General features: G+C 37.8%; 1 protein-coding gene across 2 annotated transcripts in view; it reads left to right on the top strand.

The window, feature by feature from the left end:
* Window positions 1–19,681, top strand: part of SLC7A11 (solute carrier family 7 member 11) — an 88,436-nt gene that overhangs the window by 18,076 nt on the left and 50,679 nt on the right. For both annotated transcript variants that reach the window (XM_027103731.1, XM_027103730.1), the window contains exons 5-6: window positions 3,669–3,768; window positions 10,611–10,655. In XM_027103731.1, coding sequence (XP_026959532.1) covers window positions 3,669–3,768; window positions 10,611–10,655 — 145 coding nt within the window. The remainder of the gene's footprint in view (window positions 1–3,668; window positions 3,769–10,610; window positions 10,656–19,681) is intronic.

Genomic DNA, 19,681 nt, shown 5'->3' with positions numbered 1-19,681 from the left:
GTCATTCTGTAGCTGGGGAAAGGGAGCTGCTGCCGTCCATTTAATAAGCCTTGTGGGAGAGCTTAGAGCTCTCCTGGCTGAATGTTTGCATCAAATCCAGCAACATCAGCCAACGTAAACACAGTGAAGATGTTTAACACTATAGCTTACACTGAAGGGAAGACGTGGGCTCACTCTTCTAATTCACCTTGGCCTCCACAGAGCTGGCCTGCCCATATTTTATCTGACCTGTCAGAAATGTAGGGAAAATAATCTGTTTTGCTGCTGCTCTCCTTTTCTGGGCTAACTCTTTAGACTTCTGTAAGGAATTTCTTCCATTTTTGGAAAGTGCAGAAACTCTGGGTCATGGACCCTTCTTTTGTTCTAGTTTAGGTTCCAAAAGATGATATACTATCCTTTAAAACAAAGATTTTTTTTCATTTCTTTTTTCTTTTTGATGTAATGTAAGACTGTAGTCAGTTTTTACCACTTATTTATATATGTGTGTGAGGTGAGGTTGCCCAAGAGGTAGTGTATTGCAAATTCCTTGAGAGCAAAAGTCACGATAGATTGTTTAGATTTGTTTTTTGACATTACAATAGAATGATCCTTTAATACTTATGATATTGTTACTGAACCAAACTTAGGTCTGCTTGCCCGATGCACAGCAAAGCCAATCTACTGACACCAAGTTGTGGTGAAGGAAAGTACAGTGTTTATTGCAGGGCCAAGCAAGGAGAATGGGCAGCTCATACTCAAAAGACCTGAACCTCTGGATGGCTTTCAGGAAAGGCTTTTTAAAGACAGTGTGGGGGAGAGGGTCACAGAGTGCATGATCAGCTCATGCACCATTCTCTGATTGGTTGATGAGGAGGTAACAGGTAAGGTCACAGAGGTCAGCATTATCGATCCTCAGGTTGCAGCCAGTTTGGGGCCACAAGACTGTGGTGATCATGCAGTTAGCTTCTTCCACCTGGTGGGGATTTTAGTATCTGGAAAACAACTCAAGGGTATGACTCAGGATGTTATCTATAGCCCTTGAGGAGTAACTAAAAGACCTTGAGTTCGTTTTACGGCTAAACTATTACTATTTTGTTTTGTCTTGTTTGACTGCTTTCCTTTGTTTCTGCATTTTCTCACTTCTCTGAATAAAATTGCTCTTTGGAACTCAGGAAAGGCCTAGAAGGTTAAAGGTTTTCTACAAACAAGAGGCAGGGGACATGGGGAAGGCCCCACAGGGTCCTGCTCAGTTTCAATATCAGTGCTTAATGTGACCATGTTTCCTTATATCTCACTTAACAGAGAAGTGACCTGAGAATTTTACTACATTTAAAGTAAATTAAATATTTTGGAGAGTATTCTTAGCAGGCTTATTTACTCTATTATTATAAAACAGTGATTCTCTTTGTCTCTAACTTATCACATATTTCTCACATTAATATGAAACTTCAAGAAGAGAGAAATTTTACTTATACAGATTGTGCATTTATTCTAATCTAATGAGATCCAGAAACTAGCTGTATGTTCTGTATTCTCTTATGAGGATTTGTTAAACTTTCCTTTGAATATAATAACTTTCATCTTCGTGAGACCTCTGTTATGCAGCCGAAATATTCCTGAAACTTAGAAACACCTCTCTTTTGTAATACTCTCAAAATGGCCCTTTTCAGGATCTGTGCTTGGGATTCAGTCTTTGCAAAGTTTGATATCTTTTGGGTTTCCCTGGTGGCGCAGTGGTTGAGAGTCCACCTGCCAAAGCAGGGGACACGGGTTCGTGCTCCGGTCCGGGAAGATCCCACATGCCACGGAGCGGCTGTACCCGTGAGCCATGGCTGCTGAGCCTGCGCGTCCGGAGCCTGTGCTCCGCAACGAGAGAGGCCACAACAGTGAGAGGCCCGTGTATGGCAAAAAAAAAAAAAAAAAAAAAAAAAAAAAATTGATATCTTTTATTGATTATTCAGTGCTGCACTCTTAGGAATATTGTCCCTTAAGGCCAAGTAGGCTACAGATCATGGTAAGGCAATATGCAACAGATGTTTTTACAGGGTTTCCAGTATTTATATTTTCCTTCTATGAGGATAAGAGATGTTTTTGTAAAATAGGTATTTCTGAATTGACAGTATCATTTTAAAAAATGAACTATATTTAGGAATTGGATGCTTTGAGGGGAAGTCATTTAGTGGATAACTCAATATTCTCCATTTTGGATCTCAAAACTTGCATGTTATATTTGCCTGTACAATACAGGCAAAAACTGAGATTTGAGTGAAGAGAAAAAGGGTCTTATGTATATCATCTACCTCCCATCCGCCTTTTATTTTCTTACAGGAAGGCCAGTTTTGAAACAAGTCACATTTCCCATTTAGATCATCTCATTTGCTGTTTTCTTTGGGAAATAGAGACTTTTCATGCCTAACTTTGAATACTGATTGACTAAAGTAAATCTGAATTTCTATTTTTTAATTATCCAAAAGATATACAGGAAAAGTCTCTACAAAGTAGAGAAAACTGTTATGCATAAAAGTGCTCAGTCCAGGGCTTCCCTGGTGGCGCAGTGGTTAAGAATCCGCCTGCCAATGCAGGGGACATGGGTTCGAGCCCTGCTCTGGGAAGATCCCATATGCTGTGGAGCACCTAAGCCTGTGCGCCACAACTACTGAGCCTGCGTGCCCCAGCTACTGAAGACCGTGCACCTAGAGTCCATGCTCCACAACAAGAGAAGCCACCACAATGAGAAGCCCATGCACCGCAATGAAGAGTAGCCCCCGCTGGCCACAGCTAGAGAAGACCCAACGCAGCCAAAAATAAATAAATTATAAAAAATAAAAATAAAAGTGCTCAGTTCACATGTTGCTGCAAAAATTTGTTTAAACCTATTTATTTTAGAGTTCAGTATAGTTTCTTTTCTGTTTCTAGAAGGAAAGCATGCCATTCTCTAGGAAAGGGTCTGCAGACTTTCTCTGTAAATGGGCGGATAGTAAATGTTTTCAACTTCGTGCACCATTTGGTCTCTGCCACAACTATCAGCTCCGCTGGAGAGTGAAATTAGCCATAGACTGATAGTATCAGTCATAGGTAAATAAGTGGACCTAAGTGTGCTCCAATAAATCTGTCTTTACAAAAGAAGCTTGGGGGTGCGGAACAGATTGGTTCCACAGGGTTTTCCAACCCCTGTTGGTATCTAATGAACTATAGGGAGAAAGCAGAAAGTAAGTTAAATGATCTGAGAAGGTGGTTCTTGGGTTTCATGCCTTCTCATTGAAGATAGACCCTTGAATATTTCTTCCCAAACATTATATTACCATCATTTTTAAGAATTATATCACACTCCTAAAAACTATAGTTTACAGACTATCCTTTAGTCTTCTTTCCTGGTCAAACTCTGTTACGAGTAGAGGCATGCTTAAAAAAGAGATTGTTTTTGAAATGCCATTTTCCTCTTTGCCATGATTTTATTAAAATAAATGTGAGGTAGTGTTAGTGGCAATCAGTATACTTTTGGGACTCCTTCTGTAGAATGGATACAGCATTAGTAAAGTTGGGAATGAGCAGAGAGTAAGAAAGCTAGGTCTGAAACTGTATAGTTCATTCCCAATCCCCCTCCCCACCCCCGCCTTCAGGTTTATGGTTAAAGAATGAATAATAACCAAATCTTTGAAAAGTCCTAAATCTTTCTGTTCTTATTGTAGGGCAAACACAACACTTTAAAGATGCCTTTTCAGGAAGAGATGCAAGTATTATGGGATTGCCACTGGCTTTTTATTATGGAATGTATGCATACGCTGGCTGGTAAGTTGACATCGCTATCAACAGGTGATTTGGGTGGTTCATTAATTCCTTCAAGTACTTTAAGTGCCAAGCAAGGTGCTAGGCAGATGTGAACAGGGATAATCCAGTGTGACATGCTTTACCTGAAGTGAGAAAGATGATGTGGCTCCCTTCACCAGGCCAATTACCGTGCACACAACTTAACACAAACATCACTGAGGTTTCCAGTCAAGGCAACTACCAGGTTTAACCTGATAAGGTAAAAAAGAAACAAATGCTGGGTCTTGAGAACCAGTACAAATCACTTATAAGTATGGATCAGTAAGGGCATAAGAGCGCCACAAGAAATTAAAGATTAGTATTGATACTTTGTCAGAAAGCCTCCCAGCAGAAGCTACAGAGGTGTACCCAATAGTGATTAATTGATTTACTCCACCTTCCCATGAGAAGGAAATAATTCAGTTACAGAAATAAGATGTTCCCAGGAGGTAAAATGGTACTCTAAAGGCAGGGAGGAGAAAAGGGATAGTGAAATCAGGTGTACTAGATAATCTGTTACATTTTAAAGGACCTTACAAATTCCTTAAAATTTCCTCAACACTTAAAAACAAAAAAAAAAATGCAGGAAGGATGAATAAAATCACTGTGCCACAAGTACATTTCCTTAAATCCCTGTCCAACTGTGATGCCATTCTGGTTGAAGCATTAAAGCTTTGTATTTATGTCTTGCTTTGTTCAGGAACTTGAATAACAATAATCATGGCCAGGAGTGGGATTTTTTTCCTAATTAAATTTTACTGACCTAATAAGATTTAGTTGAAGCGACTACTGCAAGAAATCCCATTAGGTAGAAAAATACTACTTAAACATCAAAATAATTGTAATGCAATTAAATTTCATTGTTTTGGAATAATTACTAGCAATATTTCTTTTTTATTATTTATAGAGCTAATAGTTGTACAGTTGCTGTGAGAATGTTCTATGAGTCTAAAAATAATGAACTACACTAGCTCAAAAATTATGTGAATTCATTTCAAATACAAATACAATTTCCTTTTGTTTCTTTTGCTTTTAGGATCTTACCTTCCAGCTAATGCATGGAATATAAAGATATTTTTACCCTGTTAATCTCACTGAATTATAGAGGAGAATTAGGAGAGTACAGGAACTAAAAATTTTAATATGGTATTTGAAGTAAAATGTTTGAAGTTCTTAGACGATTGGCGCTCTAAAATGTCTAGTGTAAGATGTTTGTGTATTCTCGAAATATTTTGATAGCCATTGCGTGTAAGCATTACTCTTAGTAGTTTTGAAGTCTTTTTATTTTTGTCCAAAGCACAATGTGTTGCTGAACAAAAATAGAACGGAATTGTGCTCCCAGGGTTAGCAGCAGAATCATCTATTCTATGGCTATTCAGCCTGATCACAGCTCTGGCACCCCGGGGCCCCAGCCAAGCCCTGGGAGGGTCACCAAGAGACACTAGAGCAAGTGGGGGAGGTGACAGAAGCTTTCAACTAGAGCCAAGTGTTGGGGGCTTGGCGGTATTCAATCAGGAATGCGGAATGTGGAGATCATCACGAGGGAGATTTGATTAATTCTATTGAATGAAGTTTCTTTAGCCTGTGAGTACCATGCATCTGTTCCCACGGCATCTTAACAGTATTCTTCTATCCAACTCACTCCCCTACTATAAGTGCTGAATATTCAGGTTACCTGCTTTATGGAGAGCAAATCTTCTCCACTTCTGTAAGCTTTTGAGGGCTGGTAGATTTCTCCAAGTAGAAAGACTCTTTTCATTTTGAATGATCTTATTATCTTAATCTTTAGTTTTGTTGATGCTGAACCCCAAATGTTACTTTTGTTAAAATGATTAAAAATGACAACTTAGGTGATAGTAAACGAGTCCAAAGAACTGCAGAATGGGGTGGAGGACAGGAAGCTTTTATAGGATGAAGAGTAAGGAGCAAAGAAAAGAAAAATAGAAAATGAGTAGGAAACAAGGAAATAATTATAGACCCCAGAGGTGGCTTGGCGTTTGGAGGTTGACTGGAGCCATCCTGGGCCTAGAAATATATTTCAATACTCTGTTTACGGTGTAAATGGGGTTTACATGAACCTTTGGTCATACTTTTACCCGTCGAATCCTCATGTCCACATCCTGGGTTAAAGAACAGGAAACTGTTGGTTTTCTTGTATTCTAGAGGGTTCAATCATAGTGTAGGAAATTAAGGCCGGGATTTTCAATGGACTGTTACGCGTTACCAATGGTTAACGTAAGGGGGCAGATAAGTAACCGTATGTCTCCAACAGGCTGTTCTGCTACCTGCATGCTGCTTTGTGGATAGGTAGAAATCATCTGCTTGTTAATCTGTGGCCACCCGTCTTAGAAAAAGGGAGCTGTGGGTAGAAGAACTAGTCTGTTGGTTTGGAGTGCCAGAGGAAAAAGTTAATATCTGGATATAAACGCAACGAGATGGAGACTAAAAGAGTTCCCAAAGCGGGGGGTGTTCAGGCACTTTCCAAGTGTGATCCTGCCTCTCTGACCTTTTTTTGTCTTTCACGATGGAATTACAAGACTGGGTTGTGGACTTGTAAATTGGGCGCCAGAAATGAGCCTCCACTCCCTGTGCTGCTGCCCTGACAATCTTTGATGCAAAAAAAGAAAAAAAAAAGAGGGTGTAGGGCGCATTGCAAATAAGGAGACAGAAGCAGCTGTCGTCCTCAGAAGTTAACCACCCAGGGTGTAAGTGAACGCAGCAAGACCCCTGTTGTCTGGGAGGCCCTGCTCCATTAGTAAGTCACCCCCTATGCGTTGAATAGGAGCAAGACGCAGCCAGACCTCGGACCTGAATAGAGCAGGCTGTTGGTTTACGAGGAGTGCTGGACCTTTGTAGAATGATGAAAACTCCTTCACGGAAACATGATTAGGGGGAAAGAAATCATTAACCCAGCCAGGCCACAGAGTTGGGTCAGAACAACTTTTGTATGATTGCCAACGTCTGCATTCAGAGAAATATGTCCTCCAGTCTCCCTGGTGGCCCGGGGGAACTCAATCAATTTCAGTCCCATATCCTGATCCAAAGCTAACTATTGCTTGGTGGGATTTTTTTTTTTTTTTTTGAATTGTGTGATAGAAAATAGTTTTTTGGTCTGTCTTTTTTCTCCCTTTTAAATCCTATCCTCAGTGGATTTAGTCTTTCTAAAGCACCCGCTGGGATTATTTTGTAGCGTTGTGTCAAATCGAATCTAAAGAATAAGCTTCGTTTCAAAATAATTCACATGGTTGGGTATCAGAATGCATTGCCAGCTTTGCAGTGCCTTTTATACACGATCACGGAAAAGCTGGAACAATGGATCTTATGAACATTCTCTAGAGAACTTGAGGAGATGGGCTATGGACGCATGGCTGGAGCCTTAGAGAGCGTAAAGGTGTATTTCCCACAGGAGTGAATGTTTGGACCAAAATAAGAAGCTTTCTCCTTCCCACCTCCCGCCCTGTCCCAAGCCCTTTCCTTTTCTCTATGGCAAAATATTTGCAATTGCGTTCTTTTTTCATATTTCCTTTCTCGCCTTAACATTGTTGGAAAAAGACCAGTTCTAAAACAACTGTTTAGAAGGAACTGGTTATTTTTGAAGTGAGAAGCCTGGAAATATTTCTAAGTGTGTGTGTGGTTTTTGCGTGGTTTTTTTTTTAGGTTTTTTGTTTTGTTCATTTTCTTCCTGTACTTCCCACTGCCTTGGGCTTATAGCAAACACATCAGATCCCTCAGAGTGCATATCCCAGATATAAGTATTGATTGTTGCCTGCATTCCTGGTGTAACTACAACCTCTAATTTTAGAAACTTACTTTCTAGTCATTAAAAAATATACTTGGCTGCTCTGCTGACTTTTTAGATCACCTTTGGTGCTACTGTTTTCTCTCAGGTATTCAAATATTTCTACTTAGAACATGGTCCTTACAGTATGAGACACCTGAACTTTATTAAAAGATAAACTGAGGCATATTAAAATGTTAAGAGTTTGAGCAAAAATCGATATGAATTGACAGCATCCCGTCTTGCAGACAGAAAGGAGCTCCAGGGAGCTGTACAGAAGAGAAGGCTTTTATAGGCAGAAGGCAGTGAGAACAAGGAAGTTATACTAAGCCATAAAACAGCTTGGTTATTACAAAGTTATTTTTATTTAGGGGATGGCAGGGGTCTGTCAGGCAGAATGCTTAGATAATGCAATTCCTAATCGACTGGTTTCAGATTCCATTTCTGGGAGATCTGAAACTTTAAGTGAATTACAGTTTGGTTTGGTGACACGAGGCTTAGCATAAGTGACTCCATTTTGGGCCTGTTGTCTTGTGTTTTGTTTTGTTTTACAACCATGAACATCAACTGCCTATTTGTGAATAAAGGTGGAATAAGACAGGTTTTCTCATCTTTGCTTTAAGGTGTGAGATACCTTAATTATATTAAAGGCTGATGGGCTAATATTCCAGCCTCTTGGTTTTAGATGATAGAGAATTTGTCCCTGTAGAACCATGCTTCTGTGGACCTATATAATAGCTATTTTATCTTCTAAGGAATAATAAGCGTATAGAGGAATACAATGGAAATATGACTTTTTTACTTTGCGGAAAGTTTCTAAGCCTGTGAAATGGAGAAGTAGAAAGGTCTTTGTATGTCTAGTTCTCTTCGTTACGATCCCTTAGTTCTCCCATCTTCATGATCCCGTTATCTCTGTGTGCTTATTTGAGGAGTTGCCTCCATTTTACATCTTGGAACCTTGAAAGAGAACTTTAAGGGCTTTAAATGGTCTCGAGAAGTCACTTTAGATTAGAAAAAGAAGTCAAGGATGCAAGGCAGTTGACATGCCTGGATGGGATAAGTAATGTCATAAGGTGAGGGAAAGGAATCTGAATTTCTCTAGGGCCATAAATTTAGGGTAATATGTGTAATCCTATGGGACTTGAAAGTGAAATATTGTGTGCCTCCAATGCTTCTTGTCATGTAAGAGATGACAAAAGTGTTCAGGATCTGGGGGAAATATTCAAAGTGTTCTGCCCTTTAGTTATCAACTTACAGTGTAATGACTAACAGTGGGCCTAAAATTAGCTGCCTAAGTACACACACACACACACACACACACACACACACACACGCAAAGCAACTTCACCGTTGCTATTATGCATAAGGCATAGTTGCCTTACGACTTGAGGTTATTTGGGTGGAAAACAGTGAACTGAAAGGAAAAAGTGCAAATTGTGGGCTTCCCTGGTGGTGCAGTGGTTGGGAGTCCGCCTGCCGATGCAGGGGACACGGGTTCGTGCCCCGGTCCGGAAGGATCCCACATGCCGCGGAGCGGCTGGGCCCGTGAGCCATGGCCGCTGAGCCTGCGCGTCCGGAGCCTGTGCTGTGCAAGGCGAGAGGCCGCATCAGTGAGGCCCGCGTACCGCAAAAAAAAAAAAAAAAAAAAAAAAAGTGCATATTGAGAATTTATTATCCTTTATCCCATTTTTATTTCCTATGTGCCTTCTGTGCTCATATCCAGAAGCCAATCCCCTAAGACTAAGAAATGCTATTATCATGCTTCTATTGTCCTGCAAGTTTTTATCACGCCTACTAAAAGCTGGATTCCCAGAAGCCAAAGGCCATCTTGTACCTACATCCTGTTCTCACTCCCAGGGCACGCTTTGTGCTGCAGAGCACTACGCTGTTGCTCACACCCCTGTGCATGTAGCGCTTTCCCACACCCCCGTGCTCATGTGCTGTACTGTGCCTGGAATGTCCTCACGCCACTTGACCAGGGCTAAACTTCAAGCATTTTGGAAGACTCAGCTTGGGTGATGCCTTCTCTCAGAAACCTTCCAAGACCTGCCAGTCTGGTTTAGACCTCACCCCTGGCTTCCATGGTAACCTGGGCATGCTCTAACATTGCCTTCTGTGCTGTATCACACCACTCTATGGACCATTCTATGAACTATGAGCTCCTTGACAAGAAAGATGATAGATTTTCTACTTTTATTTCCCCAGTGCCTGACATGTGATAATCTCATACATTGCTGGTAGGAATGCAAAAATGGTGGAAAATAGTTTGACTATAAACATGTATCTACTCTGACCCAGTGACCCTATTCTGAGTATATGCCCAAGAGAAATGATTGCATGGTCCCCAAAAGAACATATACAAGCATATTTATGGTATCTATATTCATAATAGCTATAAATTGGAAATGATTCAAATATCCATCAGTGGTAGAGTATAGAGTGTTACATTCATACAATGAAAAGCAACAATAAAGAATGATGGATTACTACAAACAACATGGATGAGACCCACAGACATAAAGTCCAGCAAAAAAGCCAGACACAATAGAATAAATATTGTATAATAGTTATACAAGCAAATATTATTAGTCTATTGAAATGAAACGAACAAAGCTAATCTACAGTGGTAGAAATCAGAACAGTGGTTGCCTTTACAGGAGGGTGGGGGAGATGATAATGATTGCAAAGGGCCTTGAGGGGACCTTCCAGGATGCTAGAAATGTTGTATCTTTCGATCCTTTTGTCAGTTACATAGGTGTATACATATGTAAAAATGTATCATTGTATACTAAGATTTGTTCACTTTACTGTTTGTGTGCTATACATACCTCTATGAAAAAGTTAAGAAATAAAAAAGAGCTCCATAAATACTGCTTAATAGAAAAATGAATTGTGGGAGCTTTGGGTGCTGGAGATATTCATCTTAGGTTATTTGTTTATAAAGTTTTTATGATTCTGAGTTTGATTTTAAATATTGAAAATTTCAAACTTTGGGTGATGATCATAAAATATATTAATGGTTTATAATTCATGGATGTCTTTTTAGGTTTTATCTCAACTTTGTTACTGAAGAAGTGGAAAATCCTGAAAAGTAAGTAGCCATAACTACTCTGAAATATTTATAAGGAATGAAATGTAAGGTTGTATGGTTAAAAAAGAAGGAATTCAGTGAGGGCTAATTAGCTTTCTCACTATCAGCATTCTCTTGGGCAGTAAAACTTACCTGATTTTATCATAAATTAGATGTAAATAACTTTATTGTCTATTCTACATCCAATATAAAATTGTCTGGTAACCTGAAAGCATAAAAGAATAGAGTTATATTTTAGGTAACTCATTTCATAAAAACATACACACAACTTAAAACGGACTCTTGGATGTTCACAAACGTGCTGTGAAACGTGAACTCCGAAAGTTGATTATTTCTAGTAATTCATGTGAGCTTTTTCAGAGCTATCCAATTAAAGGGAATAATGTAATTAATGAACAAGTAGTTATGAAAACCTATAAATAAGTGCAGAATATTCTAGGAACTTGTAAATTTGGGGAGCTGGATGACTGCTTTTCCTTTTTGTTATTGGTAAAAATCATCCTTTTGATGATTAGGTGATTTGATGATGATTTATATAATGTTTCAGAATGAACTATTTTTAACTTAGAACTTTGGAAACTGAATTATTTTGATGATTTGTCTAAAAACTTGACTTTTTACAGGAAAATCACATAATCTACAGCCAGAAAAGGGAAATTTTAAGTAGTACAGTGTAAGATAAAGACAGAATTTTAGAGTTATTTAATTCATCTGACTTTTATGAAATATCTATACCATGTTCCAACTATTGTGCACCATCTGACATGATGAATAAGACGTAGTCAAGATTCCATTGTCTAGTCACTGAGTCAAATGTGTAAACAAATAAGTAACGTGGTGTGATTGGTACCATAGTAGATTATTTTCCCATTTGACAGAGACGAAAGGAGAAAATATTTATCTAGGGAGATGTTGCTTATATAGAGACTCAAATGATAAGTAGGTGTTCCTTAGGTAATTATAGGAGAGAGAGAGAGAGAGAGAGAGAGAGAGAGACGGAGAGAGAGAGAGACGGAGAGAGAGAGAGAGAGAGAGTGAGAGAAGGGAGAGGAAGGGACAAACTTCCAAGAAAGGGAAACAAGTACAAAGGTGAGTCAGTATGAAGTAGCCTGGACTTCAGAGAACATGCTTAAGGGTTGACAATTCAAATTAAGGTAGACTAAAATTCGGGCAACGAGTATATAGGTAGCCGATTAGATCTGGCCAAGTACCAGAGTTGTCAGAATTTTGAATATGCAAACCAGTAATTGAGGTTCAAATAGTGTTTCATACTATCTGATTTAACCATTATGCAAATCACTATGTAATTTAAACATGTGAAATGGTTATTTTATTGAGAAATATGATAAACTTCTAGCAATGTTTTCGTATTTATACCTGGAATTGTGGTAGAGAACATACATTGACCGGGAACTAGTTCTTTCTAGCATGGCTCTGAAGTGGTAAACTATGTTATGACTCTAAATCCGCTGGTTACAGAGATAAATGGGTTGCCCTGCCTTTTAATTTTTTGCAAATAATTAGTGTGTAAGTGGCAATGAGGAGGAAAGACTCCTCTTACTAGATTTTATGTAAACTATTTTTTGAGTCTCCATTGTGTGAAAGAGATTACTATGGTTTATGACTATCTCTTTTTTCGGGCCTCTCACTGTCGTGGCCTCTCCCGTTGCGGAGCACAGCCTCCGGACACGCAGGCCCAGCGGCCATGGCTCACGGGCCCAGCCGCTCCGCGGCATGTGGGATCTTCCCGGACCAGGGCACGAACCTGCGTCCCCTGCCTCGGCAGGCGGACTCTCAACCACTGCGCCACCAGGGAAGCCCTATGACTGTCTTTTTTAAGTCTACAAACATTTTAAAGAGACCAATTACTAAAATCCAATATCAGAGAATATTTCTTATGAAAAGAATGGCAAACTGTAGGTCTGTGGACGTGACCTATAATGGAACAGTTATTACATGGTACACCAGTGGCATGGAGATAGCTCATATTCTCATTTAATGTTATTTAATAATTTAAGCATAGATTTTGTTTTCAGTATGTACAATTATACTGTTGTGCATATTAAGCATATTCAAACTATGCCATTATTAGCTTGATCTGAATTTCTGATGCATTCTGCCAGAGAGGTATGCCAGTTTAGGATTCTCTCTCTCCCTCTTTCTTCTTCTTAATTTAAGAGGCTTAGTTTCACACATTGATAATGTTCATGATCAAGATATACAAATACTAAAGAACAGGGATGTGTTGATTCGGGGTTTGTTGTCCGCTGTTGCAAAGAAATTTCCTCATCTCAAAAAGTGAGAAGAATAATAGCACCTACTTCATTGGGCGGTGCTAGTGAGTACGTAGATTAGTGACTGTTACTTTTTAATCTCTACATAATTGGTTGTTGCTACTGTTATCATATCCTTATTTTAGGAGCAAGGTAAAATGTTACTCCCGTCAGAGTGTTTCCTAGGTTTCAGTATCCTAAGCAATTCTCTTTCTTCAGTGTTTTTGAAAGAAATGCAAAAACATTTTCACACCATATTGAAGCCTGTTGTATAAGACTGTTATCACGGGTTACAGTGGATGAAATATTGTCATTTTCTGGAAATCATGATTCTGCAAATTTCATTAAATATTCCTAGAATACTTTTAATTTTAAAATTATATTTTAAGCTCTTAAACTTAGGAACTTTTCAGGAGAGAGTACAAATCTCTAGATTTTTAGGTCAAGATAATGAGTAACCGCCAAGACAACTTGAAGAAAGAAACCTCTGATGCCTTTTGGTTCTTTTATGCTAGGTACTCAGATATTCAATGTTTGCATGGAGGAGTCTGTGTAAAACTCAGACAACACATTTATTTTCTCAAAATCAGAATACGAGAAATCCCCTTAATGGAAAGTAAAGGTTAAATTTTTACTATGTATTTATCAACCAAAGAAATTCAGGGTTTTGAGCAATTTATTCAATGTCTTAATTTTAAAAATAGCATTTCCCTGAAATGTTGACAATTTTTCCAGGTCTTGTAAAACTAAATCTTATTTCTTAAACACAGAGAATGGTTTGGGAAATATTGATGACCGAATATTGAGAATAGATGGTAAAATTATGGGGACCTCGTCCAGATGTGTAATTTGTATTATTTTGTAGGGAGTCCGGCTCCAAAATACCTTTAGATACAAGGGAGAATAATTATAATTCCATCTCTTTTGTGACGTGCCGAGATAAATGTGTTTGCCCGTCAGTCACGGGTGCATGTGTCCAGGTGTGTTGTAATGGGCAGCATTCAGCAGCTGGTGAAATGAATCATCAGCTGGAGATACAACCCTTTTTACTGTCCTTCTCCACCTAGGCAATAAAATTTCCCTAAAATTGTGACCTGATAGAAAAAGGGATCATTAATTTAGATCAGTGAAAACAGCAGTGTGAGTTAAAATATATAGGATGTGCAATAAGGTTTCATGATCACAATTGGCTACCCTTTACATATAATTTAATTTCAGTGGAAATCTTTCAAATTAGCTAACATTACTTTATGGAATAGTTTCTGAACTGCTATTCTGAACTGTTACAGAACAGTTCCTTAATATCGTAACAAGTGGGAGATAAACTGGGAGATTAATGCAATCCACATAACTAGCTCGTGGCTTTTTCTATTCTTAAGTTTCATCTATTCTTTAAAGCTTGTAAAGCACTAATCCTAAAAATTTGGGCAAAATTCCTGTTCTGTGATTACATTCGTAATGTTAAAAAATGTTCCCATGGTCTGTCTTATAATTTGTGTTTTCTTCTCTAAGAGTAGCTTTGGATCTAAGGGAGTAGTTACCCTTTACGAGGTATTTAACATTTTTATTTGAAAACACAGTGATTATCACTGAAGTTTTATAGAAATGTAAAAGTATTTCATTGAATAATTATTTATAGCATGCTAACTGGCTCCACAAACAATAAATATTAGAGTAAGAATAGTATTTTGAGGAGCACATATGTCCAAAGTTTGGACCATGAAGGTGATAGAATCGCAAGGAATATATGAATTTTAAAATGTTATTTTCCCCCCAAATGAAGTATGTAGTGGTAATAATTGCTAATGTGTACATTTGTTCTTAAAAATCAGTGTTTTTATTTGCAAATATAATGAGTTTTGCTTTATGACATTAATTTTGTGGCAACTGTGCAATCGATCACTGTTCAAAAAGTTACACGGTGTGAAGAACCTATCACTGAGATGTATAATGTTTGTAATTCTGCTCTCAGATGGATAAATCATGTCTCATGTTCATGAAAGCCAAGAAATGAATTGCTTTACTTTGACCTTGGGGGTCTGAGATTAGTCAGTCTGTCTATCAGACTCGTTCCAGCGTTCTTCTCACTTCATTTATTCCTTCTGTTCTGAATAGTTGGAAACGCTAGACTTGAAGGAAGTCAGTAAACCTTGATATCATCCGTCATTGCTGAAGAGCAGGCTATCAACTCTCTGTGAATAATCAAGTTTAATAGAAGGTTTAAATAATCAGGGTGTCATGTTTAATTAATACTTTGCCTGCTTTCAATTTATATTAATTGATGCCTGAAAGTCATCACACCTTGCACCAATGATAACTTAGAAGAAGAGAAATTTGGTTTGGGAAAAATGCCCCAAAACCTTTAAGGTCTGTGGTCGATCACAGGGGCTCATGAATGGTCCACTATCACATTGCTTGCATTCCGTTCAGATGGTGCAGTCTTAAATTCATAGCATATATGTTCTAATCCTCACTGACTTATATTAAGCCAGAGTAAAGGCATTTATTAATAATATTTTACTGTTTTATAAGGCCTACTGCTTATAGGACATATACAACTGTTAACATGATTAAAAACACAGCAAAACAAAGCAATTTAAAAATCTTGCCCAAATGTGCCGTAGCACAGTTGCATGACAGCATATGAAAAGTTGACTTGAAGTCTTTTATCTTGCATATTGGCATTTTAAGGATGCAGTTTTCTATGAGAGGCAAATCTTCTGCTTTCTATGCTTTCCAGCTTTCTAATGCAACAGTTGCTAGAAAATAGCATATAATGTATACGTGTGCAGATTACAGTAATACTATGTTTTGTGACCTTTTTATTAAAAAGTAATGTTATCTACTACTTTCTTAGAATATTTTCAAAGTGTCTTTTACAAATACTCAAGGGTTATATGTTCTTAAGGTATGCAAACTGATTTTCATAGTTACCTCACTATAGATAAATGTAGACAGAAAAAAATAGGGATTATTAAGCAGAATTAATTTGCAAAAAGAATTTGCCAAATGAACTTCTTAGAAATGACATCTCCTAACCAGGTTAATTTGTAAAATTGAATTTATACCAAAATTTACAAAGATTTCTTTGGCAAAATGAGGCATCTCTTTATTAATGACAACAAGACATTGTCAGGATTATCTTAATATGTGACAGTGTTTCTCTTCAGTTGTTGAAATAATTGAAACCTAAATTAAAATCACTCTATTTTATGCATTTCTTCTGGAAATACATATATATACGAAAAATTTGGTAAATCCATTTTTAACTATAGTGGTTGAGCCACTGAGGCAGACAAAAGATCAGAATTTGTCCAGATGACACAGAGAAGAAATGATTCTATGTTCAGACAACAAGGTCACCAAGTTACTCTGCCTTTGTGCAGTTTGAAAATTTCTCACTGATGGAACATGAGGTTGATGTACCCTGGGATCAAAATTCTTGCATTTCTCAGCTTCACATACGCATAAAAAATACGTCTGGCTCAAACACAGTTTGTTCCTGTAAGGCTGAAATGTCAAATAAGTGGTGCAGAAATTACAGGATTATGTTATAGTATTTTATCAGGCAGTAATCACAGAAGACAGATATTAATCCTTCAATGCTTTGTGGAAGACATTTAGATAGTTTTTAAAAAATTTTAAGGATTCTAACCCCATTATGAGGCAAAAATTTGAAGGTCAGTGCTTTTGACTGCTTTACGTCCTTTCACATTAGTTGTTTCTAAATTTGAATTTTAGCTTTATTGAAGTTTATGTTTTTTAGGAGCAGTAATAGTGGCTGATTTAATTCTACCCTGTGTTTCTGATCCCATTAATTATCCATAAAATATGAGACCACAAGTGAATAGAGTCAAAGAACTTCAGAACTAGAGGAGGACCTTGGACACTGTATAATCTAGCTTTTCACCAAATGCACGAATCTCCTCCACAATATCTTTAAACAGATATAATTCACGTAAAATACAATGAGAAACTTACTATAACCTCCTTGACTGGGCTACCAATATTTTTTACCTGCATATGTTGATTATCAACCTGCTAATTTCTTTTTTTCCACATCTTTATTGGAGTATAAATGCTTTACAATGTTCTGTTAGTTTCTGCTGTATAACAAAGTGAATCAGTTATACGTATACATATATCCCCATATCCCCTCCCTCTTGAGCCTCCCTCCCACCCTCCCTATTCCATCCCTCTAGGTCATCGCAAAGCTTCGAGCTGATCTCCCTGTGCTATGCGGCTGCTTCCCGCTAGCCATCCATTTTATATTTGGTAGTGTATATATGTCAATGCTACGCTCTCACTTCATCCCAGCTTCCCCTTCCCTTCCGTGCTCTCAAGTCCGTTCTCTACATCTACATCTTTGTTCCTACCCTGCCACTAGGTTCATCAGTGCCACTTTTTAAAATTCCATATATATGTATCAGCATACAGTGTTTGTTTTTCTCTTCCTAATGTACTTCACTCTGTATGACACATACTAGGACCATCCACCTCACTACAAATAACACAATTTCATTCCTTTTTATGGCTGAGTAATATTCCATTGTATACATGTACCACATCTTCTTTATCCATTCATCTGTCGATGAACATTTAGGTTTCTTCCATGTCCTGGCTATTGTAAATAGTGCTGCAATGAACATTGGGGTGCATGTGTCTTTTTGAATTATGGTTTTCTCTGGGTATGTGCCCAGTAGTGGGATTGCTGGATCATATGATAATTCTATTTATAGTTTTTTAAGGAACCTCCATACTGTTCTCCATAGTGGCTGTGTCAATTTACATTCCCATCAACAGTGCAAGAGGGTTCCCTTTTCTCCACACCCTCTCCAGCATTTATTGTTTGTAGATTTTTTGATGATGGCCATTCTGACTGGTGAGGTGAAACATCATTGTAGTTTTGATTTGCGTTTCTCTAATGATTAGTGATGTTGAACATCCTTTCATGTGTGTGTGTGCAATCTGTATGTCTTCTTTGGAGAAATGTCTATTTAGGTCTTCTGCCCATTTTTGGATTGGGTTGTTTGTTTTTGTGATATTGAGCTGCATGAGCTGCTTGTAAATTTTGGAGATTAATCCTTTGTCAGTTACTTCATTTGCAAATATTTTCTCCCATCCTGAGGGTTGTCTTTTCATCTTGTTTATGGTTTCCTTTGCTGTGCAAAAGCTTTGAAGTTTCATTAGGTCCCATTTGTTTATTTTTGTTTTTATTTCCATTTCTCTAGGAGGTGGGTCAAAAAGGATCTTGCTGTGATTTATGTCATAGGGTGTTCTGCCTATGTTTTCCTCTAAGAGTTTTATAGTGTCTGGCCCTACATTTAGGTCTTTAATCTATTTTGAGTTTATTTTTGTGTGTGGTTTTAGGAAGTGTTCTAATTTCATTCTTTTACATGTGGGTGTTCCATTACCAGTTATTGAAGAGGCTGTCTTTTCTCCATTGTATATTCTTGCCTCCTTTTTCAAAGATAAGGTGACCATACGTGTGTGGGTTTATCTCTGGGCTTTCTATCCTGTTCTATTGATCTATATTTCTGTTTTTGTGCCAGTACCATACTGTTTTGATTACTGTAGCTTTGCAGTATAGTCTGAAGTCCGGGAGCCTGATTCCTCCAGCTCCGTTTCTCTTTCTCAAGATTGCTTTGGCTATTCGGCGTCTTTTGTGTTTCCATACAAATTGTAAAATTTCTTGTTCTAGTTCTGTGAAAAATGCCATTGGTAATTTGATAGGGATTGCATTGAACCTGTAGATTGCTTTGGCTAGTATAGTCGTTTTCACAATATTGATTTTTCCAATCCAGGAGCATGGTATATCTCTCCATCTGTTTATGTTATCTATGATTTCTTTCATCAGTGTTTTATAGTTCTCTGAGTACAGTTCTTTTGCCTCCTTAGGTAGATTTATTCCTAGGTATTTTATTCTTTTTGTTGTGATGGTAAGTGGGATTGTTTCCTTAATTTTTCTTTCTGATCTTTCGTTGTTAGTGTATAGGAATGCAAGAGATTTCTGTGCATTAATTTTGTATCCTGCAACCTTACCAAACTAATTAGTTCTAGTAGTTTTCTGCTGGCATCTTTAGGATTCTCTATGTATAGTGTCATGTCATCAGCAAACCATGACAGTTTTACTTCTTTTTTTCCAGTTTGTATTCCTTTAATTTCTCTTTCTTCTCTGATTGCCGTGGCTAGGACTTCCAAAACTATGTTGAATAAGAGTGGCGAGAGTGGACATCCTTGTGTTGTTCCTGATCTTAGAGGAAGTGCTTTCAGTTTTTCACCATTGTGAATGATGTTTGCTGTGGGTTTGTCATATATGGCTTTTATTATGTTGAGGTAGGTTCCCTCTATGCCCACTTCCTGGAGAGTTTTTATCATAAATGGGTATTGAATTTCATCAAAAGCTTTTTCTGCACCTATTGAAATGATCATATGGTTTTTATTCTTTAATTTGTTAATATGGTGTATCACATTGTTTTGCATATATTGAAGAATCCTTGCATTCCTGGGATAAATCCCACTTGATCATGGTGTATGATCCTTTTAATGTGTTGTTGGATTCTGTTTGTTAGTATTTTGTTGAGGACTTTTGCGTCTATGTTCATCAGTGATATTAGTCTGTAATTTTCGTTTTTTTGTGATATCTTTGTCTGATTTTGGTATCAGGGTGATGGTGGCCTCATAGAATGAGTTTGGGAGTGTTCCTCCCTCTGCAATGTTTTGGAAGCCTTTGAGAAGGATAAGTGTTAGCTC

Source organism: Aethalodelphis obliquidens, unplaced genomic scaffold, assembly GCF_003676395.1.
Source record: "Aethalodelphis obliquidens isolate GAN/ISIS:26980383/991018 unplaced genomic scaffold, ASM367639v1 scaffold6, whole genome shotgun sequence".
Lineage (NCBI taxonomy): Eukaryota > Metazoa > Chordata > Mammalia > Artiodactyla > Delphinidae > Aethalodelphis > Aethalodelphis obliquidens.
Note: the sequence above shows the minus strand (reverse complement) of the source record. Positions and strands in the feature narration are given on the sequence as shown.